Source organism: Mandrillus leucophaeus, unplaced genomic scaffold (assembly GCF_000951045.1).
Source record: "Mandrillus leucophaeus isolate KB7577 unplaced genomic scaffold, Mleu.le_1.0 Scaffold35, whole genome shotgun sequence".
Taxonomy (NCBI): domain Eukaryota; kingdom Metazoa; phylum Chordata; class Mammalia; order Primates; family Cercopithecidae; genus Mandrillus; species Mandrillus leucophaeus.
The window spans coordinates 5723804-5746931 of NW_012103698.1; the positions used below are offsets into that span (position 1 = coordinate 5723804).

A 23128-nucleotide genomic window follows, 5' to 3' on the forward strand; every position below is an offset into this window, starting at 1 on the left:
AAACATTAATTATTTAATATTCATAACAACTCTAGGAGGTAGATACTAATATTATACCAATTTACAGATGAGGATACTAAGGCACAAAGAACGTAAGTAACTTGTCCAAGGCCACACAGCCAGTAAGTAAAGAAGCTGGAATTCAGACCCAAACAGAATAGGCTCTAGAGGCCATGTCATAATCCCAAAGCTAAGAGCTGTCTGCCAAATGTTGTTCACGTCTCTCTCTGTAGTTATTTAGCACTTTTTGTGCTTTCTACCTGATAACTACATTATTCAACCACCCCATCATAACCGCCATTACTATTTTGGGAGAAGAGTTCAGTTCTTTTCCCCCATTAATCAAAAGAACACCTTTAAATTTATAGTTCTTTCAGTCAAAGAAGGTAGGCCAAATAAATTCCCTGGGCCTGGGATGAGGAATACTGGTATATCATAACGTCCCTGTGTTCCATTCACCGTGTTTTCTTTCCCTGCTCAACTGTATGAATCAGTGACTTAGTTCAGGATATGCATACTTTACCTCTCTCCTACGTTGACATGAGTTTTTCTGCCCACTCAATATGTGGGAATATATTTTGTATTAAAAACTGTTAAAATGAGTATCTCCAGATTCAACTGTCTCATAGGATGCCTGGACGTTTATAAGCAAATATGACTCCTGGTGGGTTCATTTTAATATCTCAAAATCTCTAGCGAAAACATGCAGATTGCTTTTAGCCTTTATTCTTGCAATTATTTTGCTCAAGGTAAAACTGGCTTGCAATTTTTTCCTTAATTTTTAATTTTTTATAAAATTTCATAATAAATTTGGACAACATACATAAACTACAGATAATTTTTAATCACTAAAATTAGGTAGTTGGCCAGTTTGTTGTGAAGTTTAAGAGTTACATAAGTAAAGTACTTAAAACAGTATCTAGCACATAGTAGTTACCAGCTATGATAAAAATTACTAATAACGATCAGTGAAAAATAAAGCTACAGGGAGCCTGGGAGACTTACCTGGAGACTTTTACAATCCATGTCTACCTTGAATAATTCAAACTGTATTTGCTATGGTATGAGAGTTGCTGGAAGAAAAGGTCCTAGACGATCTAGAAGTTTTTTTGTTCTCTCTCTACCCACTTTTAAGACTTTAGGACAAGAATAGTACGGCCCACAATGCTGAATTTATCAAGTCTGAATTTCATTAACTTTCTGTCTCCATAGCAAATCTGTAACTCTACCTAAACTTCACTTGCACCTCTCTCTTCTCATGCAATTCTCCTGTCTTTACAGTCTCCGTTGCACCTTTCTCTATCAATTTCTCTCTGTCCTGAATCTTTTAATTTCTCCACTTTCTTCATCTTATGACCATATTCATTTCTTGACCCTGCACCCCTCGAACTCCATCTATTTGTTAAGGAAGGCTTTTGCAGTCAAGCTTCTAGAGAAGTGGCTAGCAAACATCATCTTTGTTTCCTCTCCAGTCATGCACGCCTCTTAATCCCACTGAAAATGTGGTACAGTTATCAATTACCTTTATAGGAATGAATTTGAATTTTATTGGGGCATTTTTGCTGTAAAATATTAACTACTCCATCATTTCCTTTCCTTACTCCATCACTGTCCTCCCCAGGATTCTGAGACACCCTTTTCTAGTTCGCCTAATGTGACTGCTCTTTCTTAACTCACTGACTCAATATTTAGTGATTCCCTACTGTTAATAGTTTTAAAATAGAACATAGTCTACCAAAGTAATTCTAACTGTCCCCATAGTTTCAATTTTCTTTCTCTGATAATGATTTCCAAAATTTATCTCCAGTCTTTAACTCTCCCTGAGCTTCAAACAACATTTAAAGAGCTACTGGCTGAAAATTCCTAAATCTGTTCAAAGGCAAGAAGTCACAGACTCCAGGAGCTCTATACACCCAAAACAAAATACATAACCTAATACCTAGGTATAGCATAATAAAACATCTGAAAACAATAAAGATATTATTTCTTAATAGGAAGGGCAGAAACTTCTCAATGGTATTACATTTTTTAAATTGATGAAAGAAAATAAATCATAACAGAATTCAATGAAAAGCAAAACATCCTTCAAAACTGAAGGAAATAAAAGATTTTTTTTCAGATAAATGAAAACTGAGGTTCAGCAAGCACCAATAAACAGCAAATGATCCTAGATGGAAGTATAATACATAAGGTATTGAAGAATGTCAAAAGTCATAAAAAGGTGAATAAACCTAAATGAATGCTGACTGTTTAAAATATTTTTGCAAGGTTTTAAATTTTATAGAGATAAAGTTTGTAATGACAATTACATAAAAGGTAAAAAGGAGGTAAATTGAGTTAAGATACTGTAGATCTGTGCATTATCCTGAAAATGGTAAAACATTAATACACAATAGATTTTAAGGAGGCAAGATACATTTGTAATCTCTAGGATAATCACTAAAAATACTGAACAACTGTATTACTAATTAGCTAATAAAGGGATGAGAATCAAGTAATTAAATATATTTGAATAAGCACAGTGAAGGAAAAAAACACAGCAAATGGGGCAAATAAAAAATGAATAAAAGATTTATATCAATAATTGTAGTAAAAGTAAATGAACTAAATACTCCAATTAAAAGACAAAGACACTCTGGGGAAAAAAAAAACCCAAACCCAACTATATATGGTTTAAAAGAGAGGTCTGAAATGTTGGAAGTAAAAGGAAAAATACAAACAAAAAAAACTATTGTGAAAGTGCTAACCAGAAGAAAATTGATGTAATCAGACATCAACAAAGTATTTGTAGGCAAGAAGTATTACTACAGACAAAGGAGGATATCTCATAATGACAAAAGGATCGATTTAACAAAAAGGCTGCTATACCCAACTACTAAAAATGTGCATTCTTTTTGAATGTACATAAAACACTGGGCCAGGCGTGGTGGCTCACGCCTGTAATCCCAGCACTTTGGGAGGCCGAGGTGGGTGGATCATGAGGTCAGGATATCAAGACCATCCTGGCTAACACGGTGAAACCCCATCTCTATTAAAAATACAAAAAATTAGCTGGGCATGGTGGCAGCTACTCGGGAGGCTGAGGCAGGAGAATGGCGTGAACCTGGGAGGCGGAGCTTGCAGTGAGCTGAGATCACGCCACTGTACTCCAGCCTGGGCAACAGAGTGAGACTCCATCTCAAAAATAAAACAAAACAACAACAACAAAAAACACTGACTATATGCTGGGCCATCAACCAAGTTCCAACAAATATCAAAAAAATGAAGTCATACATGAAATCATCTTTATTTGTAACATTAAAGAGAAAACTAGAAAACCCCAAATATTTAGAAATGAAACAACCCATTTCTGAATAATGGTAAAAATACGGCATATCATCATTTTGCCAATGATGGGTATTGGAAGCAGAATAGCATATGGTAGTTCACTCCTTTATTCATTCTCCCTCTGGTATGTCTAAAATTTTCCATTAAAAATGAATAAACTAGAAAATATTGTAAAATGTGGATAGAGCACTTAAATGAAATTTTATAGCCTTAAATACCTACATTAGAAAAAGAGAGAAAAAGAGGAAAAAAGCTGAAAACAAAAATCAAGAAACTAAGCTTTCACAAGAATCTAAAACCAAGAAGAGTAAAGCTAAAACTTAATAGTGTAGGCAAATAGAAGAAGCAGAAATCAATGAAATAGAAAACAAACATTTAGAAAAGTAAAAAATCCAAAAGTTATCTTTGAAAAGGCTAAAAATGATCAACTCCTAAGCAAGAATAATCAGAGAGAAGGCACATATTTTCAATATCAGCAACCAAAAATGGGATATATTTATGCCAATGAACTTAAAAATTTGGATGAAATAGACAAAGTTACTGTAAACTATAACTTGTGATAGCTGACACAAAAAGAATTAGGAAACGTGAATAGTCCCGTGCCTGTTAAAGAAACTAAAATTCCATAGTTCAAAACCATCTAAAAAAAAAAAAAATCCAGGCCCAGATGGCTTCACTGGGGAATTCTATCAAACCTTTAAGAAAGAAATAACAACCAATCTTAAACTCTTCCATACATGCAAAAAAGAAATACTGTCCAACTTATTTTATAAAGCCAGCATACCCTGATAGCAACAGCTGATAAAAACATTGTAAGGGGCCGGGTGCAGGGCTCACGCCTACAATCCCAGCACTTTGGGAGGCTGAGGTGGGTGGATCACGAGGTCAAGAATTCGACACCAGCCTGACCAAGATGATGAAACCCCATCTCTACTAAAAACTACAAAAAAATTAGCCAGGTGTGGTGGCAGGTGCCTGTAATCCCAGCTACTCGGGAGGCTGAGGCAGGAGCATCGCTTGAACCCAGGCGGCAGAGGTTGCAGAGAGCCGAGATCATGCCACTGTACTCCAGCCTGGGCGACAGAGTGAGACTCTGTCTCAAAAAAAAAGGAAAAAAAATATTATAAGGAAGAAAAATTATGTTGATCTCTTTTATAAGCACAGACATAAAAATCCAAGATGAAATACTGACAAATCCACATGCTTGAATGTATATGTATATTATGTGTGTGTGTGTGTATAATGAATATATCACATGGCAACCAAGATGGGTTTATTCCAAGACTGCAACGTTGCAAACTAATGACTGCAATTTAACAGGATAAAGGAAGAAAAAAATAGAATCACCTCAATTACTGCGGAAAAAGCATGTAATAAAAATTTAGTTCTGTAAGAACAAAAGGTTATCCTTAATCTGATAAAGAGATCTATAAAAACATATAGTAAACACATCATAATTAATGATAAATATTGAAAGCTTTCCTGTGAGATAAGGGGTAAAATAAGAATGCTTGTGATGTCCCCTTGCTCAATCACTACACCCATATAGGACTTTATGGTGTATATGTTTATTGTTTCACTCTGGATTTGATTCGTTATAAATCAAACTATCCTGGTTTTTTTTTGTTTGTTTTACTGTGTCTGGTAAAGGGCAGATGGTTTTAATGTCCTTATCTAAGACATCATCCAATTTCTACACATACAAACAACGTGCTGAAAAAATACTTTATCTTCTTACCTGATTGGCTTGGCTTTGCATGTAGACTCTTCTGGCATTCAGATCTTCAAAGGGAGAAGGTCTTATATTTGAGCTTCTATAAGGCTCACTGGTAACAACTGTCTCTTGCTGAAAAAGGTGATCCTTCACTAGAGAACTGGAAGAATCCTCTTCAGTTGCCTATTGGGAACAACCCTCAACTCATTAGTTTCCAGAATAAAAACCACCACCACCACAAAATAAGATACTAAAAATGTATTAGTATTTAGCAAGTCAGTAAGTATATATCACTGCCATCACTATAAATTGCAATTCCCAAAACTCAAATGTACATGGTTAGAAAGCTATGTCAAAATACAGTAATATGAACTTTTAGAAAAATTCAACTTCATGAGAAAAACAGGCTTTACTAAAAATAACATGAAGAACTAAAAGGCTAACCATGTCATGTAGAAGAGCTATCTAATTATAATAATGTTTTTAACTATAATAAAAGTGATAAATGTACATAGAAAATGCAGAAATTATTAGGAAGAAAACACAAATCTATGTTTTAGTTTGCAAGTTAAAAAAAATGTTCCAAGAACTCTGCTGTTGATAGTGAGTCAAAAGAGAAGACAACAGTAGTCTATTACTGTGTTGAATAAGTGAATGAATAAATTAGCCTCAACTTGCTGATTATGTAGGATTTAAATCATGCACTCTCACTAGACTTAGGTTGGGAGATACGCTCAATAAATGACACTCACTAAAGACATGCTTTTAAACTGTCATAAACAATAATTTATATAAAATAAATGTTAAAGTAAGTAAAATTTAGTACACTACAAAACACAAAGTCCTGGAAGGGCTTTGTTTCATTTAATTTTTTAAAGAAATGGGATATTACTTTTCCCATCACTGTGTAATTACTTAAGAAAAAAGCTGATATCCAAGTAAAAGTGGCTGAAACACTTTCACTAGCTTATTCTAAAATAATTCAGAGCAATCACTGTAGGGCTAACAATTTTAAGGGTTCAAACCTTCCACAAGCTTTTCTTTTTAAAAGATTTAAAAGATTTTGTTGGTGCTACTTCTAAAATTAACAAATAAAATTCAAAATTGACTAAGATATTTTAAATGTATAAATGCAAGTTCTAGTTTTTGTTCTAGAGAAAAAATAGCCTTGTCTCATTTAATTCCTTTGGCATGCAATCACTCAGTTAGAAAATCACTGTAATACCAACGCTATTTTATGACACTGGGCTATCACAAGGATATAATAATAATTAAAAATGCTCTTGAAACTCAAAGCTGTTATTGCATCAAGGAGTAGGCAATTGAACTATTAAAAATATATCTGAGAATCTACTGTCACTTAAAATTATGTCAAAACTGGCTGCTATTTTTACCCAATTTTCATAACAGCTGTCCCAACGTGTTGTGACAGTTGCTGATAAAATATTGGAAAAATGTTGGCTAAACACTGATATCCAGCAAACATGCTTTCAAAATACATAATCAAAAGTCGGAAGAGCAGAAAACTTCAGGAAATGTATTTATTTGTTCCAGAGATTTTTGAAAATAAATGACTCAAATAATTGTCAAAAATCATAAGCAAACTGAATAGAAGAAAATATTGGGAGAAAAAAAATAGGTGAGAAAAGATCTAAGTTAGAATTTTGTCTTACTTTAACTTCTCTAAATCACAATTTTTTTTTTTTCTTTTGAAACAGAGTCTTGCTCTTGTTGCTCAGGCTGGAGTGCAGTGATGCAATCTTGGCTCACTGCAACCTCTGCCTCCCAGGTTCAAGCAGTTCTCTGCCTCAGCCTCCTGAGTCGCTGAGATTACAGGCACCCGCCGCCACGCCTGGCTAATTTTTTTTTTTTTTTTTTTAAGTAGCAACAGGGTTTCACCACGTTGGCCAGGCTGGTCTCGAACTCCTGACTTCAAGTGATCCACCTGCCTCGGTCTCCCAAAGTGCTGGGATTACAGGTGCACAATTTCTTTTTATTACAAATTGAATATCTGCCTAAACAATCTCAGGGTTGGGATGCTCAGGAGATTGAAAACTATAAACAAGCGTAAGTTTTAGTAGTAGTATCAGTGAATTAAAAGATATTGCTTTTAATTGAGACTTTTTTTGAATTAGATCTTTTACTAAATTATAACTGAGAAGTCATGTTAAAATTATAAATTAAAATAAAGCTGACAAGCAAATCTGCATATGAACAAACTTAGTGTCTTGCTGTAATGAGCTGGGTTATTCTATTTATATCCTGTAAATTAAACATTAACACATTTTACTTTAAATAATACTTTTTAAATAATAATACTTTTTTAAAGAAAATATCACAAGTGTTTGTTGTGTCATGAAATTGTGTGTAATATTTAAGTAACAAATGATTTTTAAATGTTTACCAATGTACCTGGAATTAACCTATTAACTAGGAATAGTTCATATTGCACAATGAATTTATAGCTACACACCTAAATGGGTCTCAGCGAATAAAATAACCAAAGCATCATTCAAGTGGCTGATATGGCAAACAAAAGACTGTTTGAAAATGCAAAGTATACAATCTACAATGAAGTATATATTATTCATGAATTGTAAGAATCAAATTAACATTTTAGAGAATCCTAAACTAGAAAAAAAGTATCTTCCTACTACCTAATTATCTCTTTCAGTAAGTTAAAAGTTTCAATGCATATTAAATTTACAAGTTTTTTAAGAAGTGGTGATAAGGAAAACAGGCATACTCATTCATTGCTAAATCTACACACAAAGAAGTAAAATAAAATCTGGAACAACTCTTTCTGGAAAGCAATTTTAATAAACTGTACCAAAAGCTTTTAAAACATTCACACATTTTGATCACTTCTTGAATCTGGCAAAAAAAAGAGTACTAAAATGGAAAAAGCTTTAGGAACAAAGTATTTTTCTCAGATTATTTGTTGTTGTTTTAAAGTTTTTTATTTTTTTACTTCACTAGTTTTTTTGGAGAACAAGTGGTGTTTGGTTACACGAATAAGTTCTTTAGTGGTGATATCTGAGATTTTGGTGCACCCATCACTCGAATAGTGTACACTGTACCCAATGTGTAGTCTTTCATCCCTCACCACCCCCACCCTTTTCCAAGTCCCCAAAGTCCAACGTATCATTTTTATGCCTTTGTGTCCTCATAGATTAGCTCCCACATATGAGAACGGTGAGAACCTATAACATTTGGTTTTCTATTCCTGAATTGCTTCACTTCGAATAATAGTTTCCAATTCCACCCAGGTTGCTGCAAATGCCATTACTTCTTTCCTTTTTATGGTTGAGTAGTATTCCATAATGTGTGTTTTTGTGTGTGTGTGTGTGTGTGTGTGTGTGTGTGAGTGTATACCACATTTTCTCTATCCACTCATTGACTGATGGGCATTTGGGCTGGTTCCGTACCTTGTAACTGCAAATTATGCTGCTACAAACATGCATGTGCAAGTATCTTTTTCGTATGACTTCTTTTCCTCTAGGTAGAGAACTATTTTTAATAGTAAAAAGAAACAACTTAACCATGCCATAATAAGAGAATGGTGAAGTAAATTATGATATGCCCATAAAGTGAAATATGGTGCTGTCATTTGAAATCAGGTTTGGGAATAATGTAATATATAATGTAGGAAATGTTTAGTGTTAAAAACTCAGTATATAAAATTTTATTTACAGTATTATCACAGTCATAAAAAGATAAAAAGTTAGAAGGAAATAAAATGAAGGTTAATACTCCTTGATGGTATGATTAATTTTCTAATTTTGTAAGCTTACTTTTATATAATTTTAACATCAAGGTACTGAATACTTTCTCCCTTACTTTTGATATACAATCATTTTATATTTTCAATTGCTATTATTTTAAACTTTATTGGAGGGGTGACTCAATGAGACTGATCTTTTAATCAATTACCATGTTTATGAATTAATATTATTGCTAGAATAAGACAGGTTTAGCATCAATTCTATTTCTGTTTTGCCTTTCTTTTTCAAGAGACAGGGTCTTACTATGTTGTCCAGGATGGCCTCAAACTCCTGGTCTCAACTGGTCCTCCCTAGTAGCTGATACTACAGACGGGTACAGGCCACTGTGCCTGATAAATCATAATATTTAAAAGTATAATACAAATATACTATATCAATGAAATCACTTTTTAGCTTAAATACATTTTCCCTCTTCATCTGAAATAATTAACTGAGAGACATACTATACCTTTGCCCAAATCCTTCTGAATTCATGCAGAATATGTCTTTATGTCAATAAAATAATTTTCTAAACAAGGTAATCTTCTGAATATCTTTCAAATCCATTTCCTCTTCTCAATACCCACTATTCACCGTCTTAATGCAAAGCCCTCATTATCTTTTTTTGCCTGTCTTATTTCAGTAGGTTTCTAACTGATTTCCTTGCTCCCAGCCTTTGTCCCATTATTCTTCAGGCAAATCTAATTGGTTTTTCTGTTCAAAACCCCTTAAGGTTTCCAATTACCAAAGCTTTGTTGGAAGACTAGGCACATACTGGAGGACAGGGAGGAGAATAAGTATTCGCTAAGGAACTCTTTTGCAAGGTACATAATTTACACAGTACATAGAAATGGGCCCTCTCTCCCTGGGAAACATGAGACTCACAAGATAAAGCCCAATTTTATTTTCCTATGAAAAAGAAATGGACAGTAAGTACATGAAAACATACTGACCATTAAAGACACATGAAAGTATAATGCCATTTTTATATACTAACTAGGTAAGACGTAAAAAAATACGTAGTAACACTCAATGTTGGCAAGGGTATGGAGAAATAGAAATACTTTTTTGCACTGTTGGTGAGAGTGCAATTTGACAATGCCACTGGAAAAAATTCATACTTTTTGACCCAGCATTTCTTTGAGAGATTGACTACATATACAGACACACACAGACACACACACACACAATGACAGTAGCACTATTTTTTAACAAAAACAAAGAAAACAAGAATCAAAATATTTTACGGCTCTACCAGCAGGGAACTGGTTTAAAATTATAATATATGATAGAATTCTGTGCAGTGATTAAAACGATATTTTCAGTATTCCCAAGCTATTGTTAAATGAAACAAGCCAGGTACAGAACAGTCAATATGGCATGATCCCATTTGTCTAACTGATAGAAGGATGAATTGATGTATATATATTTTTACTTTTAAAATATCAGAAATTATTACACACCAAACTATTAATACAGTTCTGGGGAGTTGAGGCTAGAACCAGGGGACTCATGGGTTCTCTAAGGAGTTATTTTATATGTATAAAGGACTATGTACATAACCATATAAATAATAATAGAACGTGTACATTTGTCACCCAACTTCAGTGAACATAACCAATACAACTAATTACCCCTTTGTGTTTCTCCACATTAGCACTCCCACCTGTATCACTTGGACCCTCAGCAGATAAACCCTATCTTGAAGTCATATTGTTTTTCATTTTCTTATCTTCTTTACAGCTTCACCACACAAATATCCCTTACAATATTAGTTATAGATGCTTTTGAGCTGACTGATATCGTGGGATATTCTGAAACTTCTTTGCTCAATTTTTTCAGTGAAATTCATTCACATTGACATGTGTAGCAATAATCAGTCATGTTGACCTCTGTGTACCAAAGACAGCTGAAATATATTGAGCATTTTCTATGTGTCAGACAGTCTCAAGTACTTTACATGGGTTAACTCAATCCTCACAATCATCTTTTGAGGTAGACAGCATTACAACCTATTCCATATGAAGAGACTAAAATTCAAAGGGATTAAGCAACTTGCCTAAAATAAAAGTTACTAGGTGGCAGAGTCTGGATAAGAACACTACAATTTATTCATCTATTCTCTGCCTATGGATGTTTGGGCGGTTCTAATTTTTGGCTCTTTCAATAAACGTTGCTAGGAATAATAGTTTATAGGCCTTATGGTATATATACCCAAGAGTTTCTCTAGAAGATATCCAAGAATAGAAATGCTGGGTCACAGGATATACATATGTTCCAGTTCTCATAATGAAAATGATTTTTGAAGGTGGTTTAAACAATTCATATATCCACAATGAGTGCTCCATATTCTTACCAAGACAAGGTGCTGTCATACTGTTCACTCTTATATGTATATCTGTTATTTAATTCGTATTATAGTGGATCCATCTTATTAAAAATTACATAGTGGCTTTCCTTATGTGAATAAGAAACTCCAAGAATGAACAAAAGAATAAATGAATACACAGTCTGTTACTTAAAGAGTCAATATGCTTTCTTAATATGGCTTGTTCCTACTGGTTTTCATCCTCATTTCTTTGCTTTACAAATATTGATGTACCTGTTTCTTTCCGTTAGCATCTGATGTTTCATACTTCTGATTTTCTGGTACAAGTCGCTTCCTCTGCCCAACAATGACATGCTTCAAATTTTCCACTAAAAAACTGTTTTATGCTTAACCTCAGCCACAAACTCATTAAAAAGTCTTTGTTGATTCACTCACAAGTTATTCACACTCTCCTTTGAATTACCTTAAAATTACATGTATCTATCACTGTATATTCTGAGTACTCTTTTATTTACATTCTTCCCATGAACCAGTGCTATACTCTGAATGTTTGTGTCCCCCACAAAATTCATATGTGGAAATCTAATTACCAATGTGATGGTATTAGGAGGTGGGGCTATGAGTCAATTAGGAAGGTAGAGCCCTCATGAATGTGATTAGTGTCCTTATAAAAGAGATTCCAGAGTGCTGTCCTGTTCTTTCCACCATGTAAGAAATATAGCCAAAAAGTACCACTTATGAACCCGAAAGTGGGCCCTCACCAGGCAGTCTGTGCCTTGAGAGTGGACTTCCCAGACTCAAGAATGGTGACAAATTACTTTTATTTATAAGCTACCCAGTCATGAGATTTTGCCGTAGCAGCTAGAACGAACTAGGACAACCTGTAAGGAGGGACTCTGCCTAAGTTTTATCCCTGGAGCATAGAACTATATGCCTGGTGCACACTGAGAATTCTATAATCTGTGACATGCGAATATCCAATAATCAGATCACATTGATACCTCAGGAATAAATGTGATATAATAGGGAAAAAAGTGTATACAGAGAGCTCCTTAAGCAATAATAAATCTGAACACTCTAGCTAGTTAGCTAGACAGGGTCTTGCTCTGTTGCCCAGGGTGGAATGCAGTGGCACGATCACAGCTCACTGTAACCTTGACCTTCCAGGCTCAAATGATCCTCTCACCTCAGCCTCCCGAGTAGCTGGAACTACAGGTGCACTCCACCATACCTGGCTAATTTTTTGCTTTTGGTAGAGACAGAGTCTCACCGTGTTGCTCAGGCTGGTCTTGAACTCCTAGGCTCAAGCGATCTTTCCATCTCATCCTCCCAAACTGCTGGGATTACAGGCATGAGCTATCACACCTGGCAAAAAAAAATCTCTGAATAACTGTTATTCAAAGTTCAAGTTATAAAAACAATAAAAATTATTTCCATAATCCTACCCCTGTGGAATAGCCACTATTACTATTTGACATATATCTTCCTAAATATTTCCTAATGCATGTATATGTGTTTACATGCTATGTACAATTTGATCCCATTTATATTAGTCTATCCATACAGGGCTCCTTTTCTTCACTTCTTAACATTCCATGGACCTTCCCCATATCCATATACACGTTACACTTTGCAACTGCTGCAGAGAAGTCCAGTATTGCATATGTCATATATTACTTAGCTAATACTCTAATTATGGGCATTTAGATTTCCAAATTTCTGTTATATGCATTGTAATGTACTTCTTTTTACATATATCTTGGTGTACCTGTATTATTTCTTTAGTATTAGTTCCTATAAATGGAATTGTTGAATAAAGTATATACACATATTTAATTACATTACCAAGCTATCCTTTGGTAAACTTACGTTATCAACTGAAAACCCCTTAATTGTATAAGACAGAGGAACCATTTCCTTACATCTCTGCCCACACTGGGTCTTATCACTTACCTAACTTTTATATTAGGGATGTTCAACCTAAGTATAAATGCATATAATATAATATAATATACCTACCCTAATAAAAAAATTCAAAATCTGAGCATTATTTTGAGCCACATGTCAGTGCTTAAGAAAATCTGAATTTTGGAGCATTCTGAATTGTGGATTAGGGATACTCAACCTGTAGTAATAACCAAAACATTTTCTTAATTTGGATATGATTAAGCATAAAGTGTTCAGACTTAGACAAACTTCTATTTTTTTTGACTGGGTTATAACCCCTGAAAAGTGACAATTACTATGGAAACATGAAGATAAGATAAAATTAGGTGGTGGGAAATCCCAAAAATCTTCCAGAGTAAAAAGTTAATATATGATAGGCACAAAGACTGTAAAATCACTGGCATGATCTCTAGTTTAAAAAAAATAACATCTATAGCAGTTATATATACTCACATTCGATGCTTTTAGTATTGTATGGTGGCACAGGCTAATGTGTAATGTCTACAAAGTAACCATGCCAATAGTGCACAATGAAAAGCTGTTTTTCTCTCAGTTGCTGGTATAAGAATTATTCTCTTATGGTTGATAAGTGAGTGCCTAACTTTCTATTTTTCAAAGACTTCTATAGCAATTTTGTGTGTAGAGGCAAAAGGATACAGAGTAAAGCAATAAAATAATTCCAGCTGTAGCTCTTGAGCAGAACATAAGGCCAGATGACAGCTGCAGAAAAAACAAAAACAAAGTTGCCTCTCTCCTCCCTTTGCGCCCCATCTTCTAGTGCTAGCTCTCAGAGAGAGAAAATTTAGTGCTGTTTTGCAAACCCTTGTTAATGTATGATTCCCAATAAATAAATCAAACGCAGAAAAAAAGGGGTATCACAGTCAACATACTGCTCAAGAACATCATTCTTGTAATTGTAAATCACAAATTACAGGTTTGCAAAATGTGTGGCTGGCTCATATCCTACTAAAGTAAGTTTTATAACAATTATATCATTGGTTTATTAAATGACAGAAGTGGTTTAAAATTTTTCTTTGGTAAAGAGCCCTTATATCTTGGCATTACATGTGTTAAACATGCTACCATAGCAATTCTTTAGGTATTTAAAATTATATGCTCAAATTAGGCTAGCTTAGGAAGCATAGAAAAAAAAGAAAAAAATTACTCTAATTCCACAAGCCCAAAAAAACCATTATTAACATTGTGGTGTAGTGTTTCCAGTTTCAATTCATTTTAAATTTGGCCACAACTGTCTCCTATTCTGTTCATTAGATTTCTTTAGTTTGATTCGCTTAAGGGTAAGAACAAACCAACCCTTGAATTTTTAAGTTTTCTATTTGTCTATGAGCTTTGACTGGAAACATTAACAGCATATAGCATTTTCTTTAAGCTACCTGAACACAGCCATCTGTGATGAAAAAATATACAAGGAATATGAAAAATGCAGCAAGACACAATGTCTGGCAATAGTAGTAAAGGAAAACAAGTCCTGTAACCTGGCTTATTCAACAGAAGAACTACCTTTCTAACGAAGAGTTAGTTTGGCTTAATGTAGTATTAGGTTTGCAGAGACTGTTTACTGTCTGTAGATCAACTTTTGAGTTAATAAGGAGTAGTTATACACATCCTGCTAACACATAAATCTTCAACCCTTTAAATGACAAATGTATTTCTAGGATTTTTATCTTAAGGTCACACTCAAAGACACAAAATGTATGTAAAAGGCTGTGGGAAATATTCGATGATGTGAATGATTAAATTGTAGTATAGCTACATAATGGAATGGCTAAGATCAAAGACTCTGAAGTTAGACTGACACAATGAAAATGGCCAAGAGATTTTAAGCTGACTGCATTTTAGAAGTATGATCCCAATGGTGCTTCTAAAAGGAAGTATGCATTTGTATACAAGATGTCAGAAGAAAGAAAAGCCTAAGCAGAAATATCCAAATATGAACAGTAATTATTTTTGGGTAGGAATGATTCCTAATTTTGTCTTTATAATTTTCAAAATATGCATATATTAGTCTAAGAGTCAATAAAATTTTAAATAACAAAACATTATGCAAAAAGTTATACAGAGAATTTTTTTGCTCTCTTATTGGGTAATAAATAAAATTCAATCTAAGACACATCAGGGCTTTCTGAAAACTGTTAAGGCAGCACTTACTAAAGGATTGTGATAGCTTCCGGTACCATTAAATACTCTGTACTACCTAAATAAAGCCAGTCCACTTAGTTTTCAGATATAGAGCCTTATTAAAATACTACCACCTTTGAAAATCATTACATGAACAATTCATATCCCTTGCCTAAAGCAAAATTAGACAAACATAAATCATAGCCTTCTAATCATTTTGGCTCAGAAATAACATTACTTACTTCTAAAAAAGATTAAGTTAGTCATGTACTTCTCAATGGCCAAACGAGAAAACATGACAATGTTTTACTTCATATCAATCAGATCTCATCTTTCTTCTGCCCCAAAACATATCTAAGATCTTTTCCTCTTTTAACCTCAAGCCTGTTGTGAGGTAAGTTTTGTGGGTTTTGTTCTCAATCCGGTATATCTGAATAATAAGAGCTGTAAATTTTGTAAGTGACAACTCTGTCAGCACTAAAAATGATCTTAAAACAAAGCATAAGCTAGCATTAAACAACAACGAAAACCCAGACCAGGCACAGTGACTCATGCCATAATCCCAACACTTTGAGACCAAGTGGGTGGATCACTTGAGCCCAGGAGTTTGAGACCAGCCTGGGCAACATGGCAAAACCGTCTCTACAAAATAGATACAAAAATTAGCTGGGAGTGGTGGTACGTGCCTATAGTCCAGCTACTCGGGAGGCTGAGGTGGGAGGACCATGTGAACCCAGGAAACAAAGGCTGCAGTGAGCTGAGATCATGCCACTGCACTCCAGCCTGGGCAACAGAATAAGATCCTGTCTCAAAACAAACAAAAAACCAAAAGCTCTCATTTGCCTCATTAAAATAGTCAAAGAAAGAAACTAAATGAAAAGAACAGTAATACCTTATTATTGATTAGGTTTTTAAAAATTTTAATTTTTAAGATTTTTCCTCAAAACTTTTCTTGAGTGCCAATTATGTATGTGATTAGCACTATATTACACATCAGGAATAAAAGATGAGCAAGATAGGATTTCAAATTCAAATGATGATCTGTTATAAAACCCTCCAAAGACAGATATGAAATAGAAAGGTAAATTTCTTTCTGTTGACTTATGATAACTGATGAAGACATTAACTGTTGAAAGCAGAAAGTTGTCCAATAACTTATGAAGGAAATGTCTAGTAAAGTTATTGGCACAAAAATAGGTACTCAAATATTTGTTGAATTAATTAATGAACATTCAAAAGAGAGAGGATTTCCACTCTGGCATTTAATACCTTCAAAACATTTATTTAAATATAACATTATCATTACTTTTATTGTGTTAAAAAATTAGATGCGTTATTCTTTTAAACTATATTGTCTTTGTAAACAATTGCCAATGAAATAAACCTGATACAAACACTACCTTAAACCATAATCTGTATTCAAAACATTTATTTATGTCAAGCCCATAAGATGAATTATGAAACTTAACATGTATTTTATTCCTAATAAAGTAGCTAGATAAATCATAACACACTGCAACTTCCCATACATTTCAAAAGAAGAATGACCTTCTAAACCTTTGGAACATCATAAATGAAATAAATGGTACTAAAGTAAATTTAAGAGTTTTCTTTTGCAGTTGTAACTCTGAAAAAATTAGCTATCATTCTAATCATCTTAAGAAAAAGTTAAACTTCCCTTTCTGCTTGTGCATTCTTTACCTATAGATGCATTAAAAATTACCACAACACTTAGCAGCTTCAAACACAAACATTTATTATCTCATAGTTTCTGTAAGTCAGAAATGTGGGACCAATTTAGCTGGGTGATTCTGGCTCATAGTCCCCATGAAGTTCTAGTAAAGAGACTGGCAGTAGCTGTAATTATCTGAAGGCTTGTTTGTGGCTGAAGGACTTGCTTTCAGGATGATTCACTTCACGTGGTTGTTGCTAAAAGGCTCCAGTTCCTTGCTGGTTGTTGGCAGATGACCTCAATTCCTCACATGGATCTCTTCATACATTTCCTTCAGTGTCCTCATGCATAGTAGCTTGCTTCTCCCAGAGCGATACAAGACAGAAAGCAAGATGGAAGCCAGAAATTTTCTTATCATTTGCCCTCAGAAGTCACACTTCATTTTCAACACATTCCGTTTGGTAGAAGTGAGTCCCTAGGAACAGCCTATACTCAGGAAGAGGGGAATTAGACTCCAGTGAAGAAAGGAGTATAAAATGTTTCCGTATTTTAAAACGACCATAATTCACTGCTCTTTGAACACCAATTATTTATATTTTTCTCATATTCAAAATACATTCTACCCTCCCATGACTCCCTACAAGTCTCATCTTTTTACAGCAACATCTTCAAAGCTAGGATGCCGTCTTCTAAACAGGTGCAGGTACAGATGAAACTCCCTGGGTATATGTAGTTCCTTAAATGCTGCTCCTTGAATATATATCGCTTCTCTCAATCTGATGATCTGGAACTAAAGATACAAATTATCTGCCCAAGACATACCCAAAAGACAATGGTAGGACAGGCAGAGGATAATTGCCGTGTGACCTTCTTGTTCAAAAGTGGAAAAAATGAGAGGAACAACATAGTTATTGGTGCACGTAATTCTGAAATCAAGATGGCAACGTTGGAAGTTCCTAGAGTGAAACTTAGGACCTGGGAATAATTTTTCATAACTCTTGGCTCTGGCCTTTGAGATCTTGGTACTAATTTCTAATTTCCTTCTATTTTCATTGAAGGGTGGGCCAAGTTTGCATCTGTATAGTTTTCAACTTGCTTCCTGCAAGTAGAATTTTGGGGATTCAAAGGGCCCCTCTTCAATCAAAGGTGGTATTTCTGCCAATACAATGCGTCAAAAACCTTTGTGAATCTTACAGAGGTCCACTCCATTAGATAAAAAGCACACTCATAAATGAGAAAAACTCTTCTCAACCTTAAATTTCTATGTGACATACATTTACACTTCTTATAGGACCTATTACTTTAATTGAAAGATTCTCTGAGGTTCATCTTAAATCCTCCTGAAGTCTTAACAAAGGAATTTACACTCACATCTTTAGACAATGCTTTTCTGAGAAGGCCCTGGATTTGATCTTTGCTTAGAAGCCATTTCTTAATCTTAGCCGTTTGACATATTGAGAAACTGAGAATTTTCAAAACCAGCGAAGTCCTGGGTTCTTGTTTAGGAGTCCTTCCTTAGCTTACTTCTCTCATTTACTGTTTATCATAAGCAGTAAGAAGAAATCAGACAAAAAGCTTCAACTTTTTGCTTGAAAACTCCTTAGCTTAACCACCCAATACATTGGGTATATTTTCTGTTTCCCACATTACTGCCAGGTGACATCGTTGCTAAGCTTTCAGACACTAAACAAACATTCCCTTTCTTCCATTTTCCAATATGATTTTCTTCATTTTCATTTAAACCCTCACTGACGCTCTATCCAAAGACCTTTAAGCTTCCAGTAACAGTCTCTTCGGAACTTTATTAAACCTCGCCTCAAAGACCTTCCAGCTTTTATTTACTGTCTGAGTCCTGAGTCCAAAGTCATTCCCATGTTTTAGTATTTGTTGCAGCAGCACTTCATTTTCAGGTCTCCAGAATCTGTATCAGTCAAAAATCATTCCCAAATTTAGTGGCTTAAAATAACAAATATTTATTATTTCACAGTTCCTGTTGACCAGGAATTCAAGAGCAGCTTAAATAGATGGTTTTGGTTCAGGGTCCCTCATAAGGTTGCAGTGAAAACATGGCACAACTGGTCATCTTAAGGCTTGCTTGGAGCTGAATAACCTGCTTCCAAGGTGGCTCACTAATATGGCTGTTGTCTGAAGGCTTCAGTTCCTCACCACATGAACAACTACATAGTGTTGCTTGAATGTCCTTATAATATGGCAGTTAGGCATCCTCCATAATGTGGGTCATGACCTCAAGCAATTAGTTGAAAGGCATAAGAAAAAAGATTGAGGTCCTCTGAAGAGAATAGAATTCAGCCTTCTCATGACTGCAACACCAACTTGTGCCAATTTCCAGCATGCCTGCCCATTCTGCCAACCCAGCCCACAATCTTATGAACCACTTCCTTAAAAAAAAAAAAAAAAGAAAGAAAGAAATTTTACTTTGTATATAAAGATTGGTATCTCTTATCTGAAATGCTTGGAACCAGAACTGTTTCAAATTTCAGAATATTTGTATGTGCATAATAAGACATCTTAAGGATAACACCCAACTTTACAGATGAAATTTATTTATGTTTATACACCTTATAACACACAGGCTGAAGGTAATTTTATACATGATTTAAAATAATTTCAGGCATGAAACAAAATTCTGACTGCATTTTTAGTGTGATTCATTACATGAGGTCAAGTGTAAATTTTTTCTACTTGAGGTGTCAAGTCCATACTCAAAAAGTTTTGGACTTTGGGGCCGGGCACAGTGGCTCAGGCCTATAATTCCAGCATTGTGGGGAGGTGGGTGGATTGCTTCAGCCCAGGAGTTCGAGACCAGCCTGAGCAACAATGCAAGACCTTGTCTCAAAAAGAAAAAAGTTTCAGATTTTGGAACATTCAGATTTTAAATTTTCAGATGAGGGATGCTCAACCTGTATTGGTTATTTTTTTCTGGAGAAATTTGACAAATACAGTGTCTTAGAAATATTCTTAGCAATTGATAAGTTTATTTAATAAGGCTAGTGATTTCTTCCACATCCTTTATGTTTACAAATTCCTTCCAAGCCGTTACTTACTTGTAAGTCATCTGCCCCTTCAGCTTCATTTTTTGATTCGGGGCATCCTAAGAAAATAGATAAGGTTAATTAAGCATAGAATTTTTGTCTTAGAGTCCAGTATTAATGACTAATTGATTATGTCATTATAATACTTTAAAAGACTAATCAGAGATCTTTCTGGATTGCCTGGCAATTAAGATACTGGCCACTTATATTTGCCCGTTAGAATAATGTAATTATTTCCTTCTTCCATAGGAAAATTTCCAGTTGCTTAACTAACGAGATGTTTTCTCTGAAAGTATACTATCTCTAGCACCCCCTGCCCCTAGTTTCTCCCAAATACTGCCAATTACTAGGCAGATTATAATTACCCTGCTCTGGTGATGCTAAGATGCGATTTATTCAATTTTTCTAAATGCTTTGACCCAGGAAACAGTATTTAGTACCCAAAGCCAGGATTTTAGTTGCTTTAGCTAAGATGGAAAACAAATGAGTTTTAATCCACTATTGATAGTTAAAGGCCAACTGTTGTTACTGACTTTTGTGCATCAATGTCTCTGTACAGATTTTCATGCTGTTAAGGGTACCTTTAGTTTCAATAAATTAATAAGAAAGGATTTGTCCTAGTATTCTTAGTTCATGCTACCCTTGAGAGGCACAGCTTAGCATGGAGTAGGCATGAGATAAGGAGAAATGTGCCCTTTTGAAAGAGCAGCATATTTTATCTTTTTGTCACAGAAGGTCAAGTAAAAGCAATTTCACATTGTTGAAAGTCTATATAACAGCTGATGATAATGCTAGCTAATGTTTTTCAATGTTCAAAAATAACAAGGCAGACTAAGTACTATAGTCTATTCTACCTGGGAGTTTGTAAGCTACTCCTTGTAAATCATTTTTTAAAACATTAAACCCAATCTATTTGATCCTAGTGAAAGAAGTATACAGTTATGGTACATGAGCATAAGCTTAAAAGTAATTCAAAACTTTAAATCATATAAATTCCAGCAGCCATGGATAATATTTTTCTCTTTAAAGCACTGGTTCTTCAAACCTTGCTAAAGGTTAGAATCAATTGAGGAATTGTCAAAAAATACACTGATGCCAGAGTATGGCGTCAAACCAAAATATATCAGAATCTCTGTGGAATGAGGCACAGGGCATCATGTATTTTTTTTTTTTTTAAGTTTCTTATTTTTTTTCTTCAAATTCAAATTACAATTACTTGACTAGAGAACAATTCCTCACTATATTTGAACTTACTTGGAGTTTGTGAAAAATAATGGGTGACTCGACTCCATTCCCCAGATAGATTCAATTGGTCTGGAGTGGAGACTAAGTCATTTTAAGCTTCAAAAGCTTCCCAGATGATTGTAATGTGTAGCCAAGGTTAAGAACACTGATCTAGGGAGAATTTATGGGGTCTTACAATAAATACAAAATGGGTACTATTACTTCATAGTAATTTTTTCTGGATCAGAATAAAAAATTACTCATTTACCAAATTCCAATCTTTTAAAGTAGCTAAATAAATTACTTAACTACAGTTTCATGCACTATCAAAACAGATTTGTACAACGTATTTCCATGTTCTTGCCTGTGACTGGTCTCATAGTTTATGTTTTCAGATTTTCTTATTAAAATGACATCTTCAAAATACACAAATCACAATGTAGTCTAGCACACTTTCAGTTACTTCATACAGAAAGTTAAATTGAAATAATTTTCCTTCCTAATTAGAAAAAAAAATCAAGTCTTAGATATTTCTACCTTAATGGGAAGAAATGGGTTTTAATGTGATTTTTAAGTAAGCATAAGTCAGTCTTAAATAAAAAAACATTATTCTTCCCTTCAAAACCTGTATGCTTTTGAGTTAACATTTTAATAGACTGAAAAGACAACAAAGGAATAGATGAGGTTTGGAAGTCTGCCAATCCTCAATAATGAAATCAATAAAGTAAAGACTTTTGTCGTGGAATAACTACAGTCTACATACATTTGAATATTACAAGTTCTATATAATTACCCAAAAAAAGGATGTGACTGGTGTCATACATACACAAGTAGAATACCAACTGGGATTCTCACAGCTGTACATTTCTAGTCCCCCTTCCTTCAAGCTTTTATTTTAAAACATTTGAATTATCTGAAGTCAGCTGTTGATGGACTATTCAAGATAGTACATGCAATTGACATAGACTATGATGTGACAAATACAAATCAGGTTAAGGAGTCTATTATTTTCTCTTCATCTATTGTGAGGTTTCAAAGCCGGGTCACATATCACAAAAGCTGACATGGTCAAAGTGTGAAAACTACTTCTGGTCAACTGTAAGAAAGATAACCTCTACTATATATAACTGATAAATAAATTAAGAAAATAGTCAAGAATACTTACCTTGAGAAATATCCTCTATAGCTCTTCGGATACCTCTATCAAAAGCCCTAGCATCAGCAGGACTTTGAAATGTAAGACCAAACTTCTTGTCATCAATCTTCCAGTGGTGAAATGTTGGAGTGACCTTATTATAAATGAGGTCTTTTTTAAGCATACATTCCAAAACCACCTGACAAAAGCCAAATACCAAAAATTAATATACATGTATCAAATGCATCTAATGTAGCTCATAAATACAAACTGAGGTGATAAAAAGCTATTACTTTTTAATGAATAATTTCGAATATTTTAAATAAAGTCTTCACGAAGTCACTCACTAAAGAGATTAAGATGGAATAAAAAAATGCACATTATAAACAGGATGCTTATTATACTCCCATTTTAAAGAATACACACATATACACACTCCCATTGCACACAAAATTTCTGGAGGAATATATCAGGAATTAGTTTCAGGAAAGAGGCAGGGGGTTGGTAGTAATAGAAATTTAATTTTTTAAAGTCATTTTTGGCTGGGGGCAGTGGCTCACACCTGTAATCCCAGCACTTTGGGAGGCCGAGGCGGGCGGATCACTTGAGATCAGGAATTTGAGACCAGCGTGGCCAACATGGTGAAACGCCATCTCTGCTAAGAATATAAAAAATTCACTGGGCGTGGTGGTACATGCCTGTAATCCCAGCTACTCAGGAGGCTGAGGCAGAAGAATCGTCTGAGCCCAGGAGGCGGAGGTTGCAGTGAGTTGAGATCAGGTCACTGCACTCCAACCTGGGCAACACAGTCAGACTTTGTCTCA

General features: G+C 34.5%; 1 protein-coding gene across 1 annotated transcript in view; it reads right to left on the reverse strand.

The window, feature by feature from the left end:
- Positions 1-23128, reverse strand: part of SPRED1 (sprouty-related, EVH1 domain containing 1) — a 103239-nt gene that overhangs the window by 13892 nt on the left and 66219 nt on the right. The window contains exons 3-5 of the mRNA XM_011989328.1: positions 22335-22503; positions 19958-20004; positions 5066-5224 (exon numbers count right to left, since the gene is read on the reverse strand). Of these exons, the coding sequence (XP_011844718.1) occupies positions 5066-5224; positions 19958-20004; positions 22335-22503 (375 nt within the window). The remainder of the gene's footprint in view (positions 1-5065; positions 5225-19957; positions 20005-22334; positions 22504-23128) is intronic.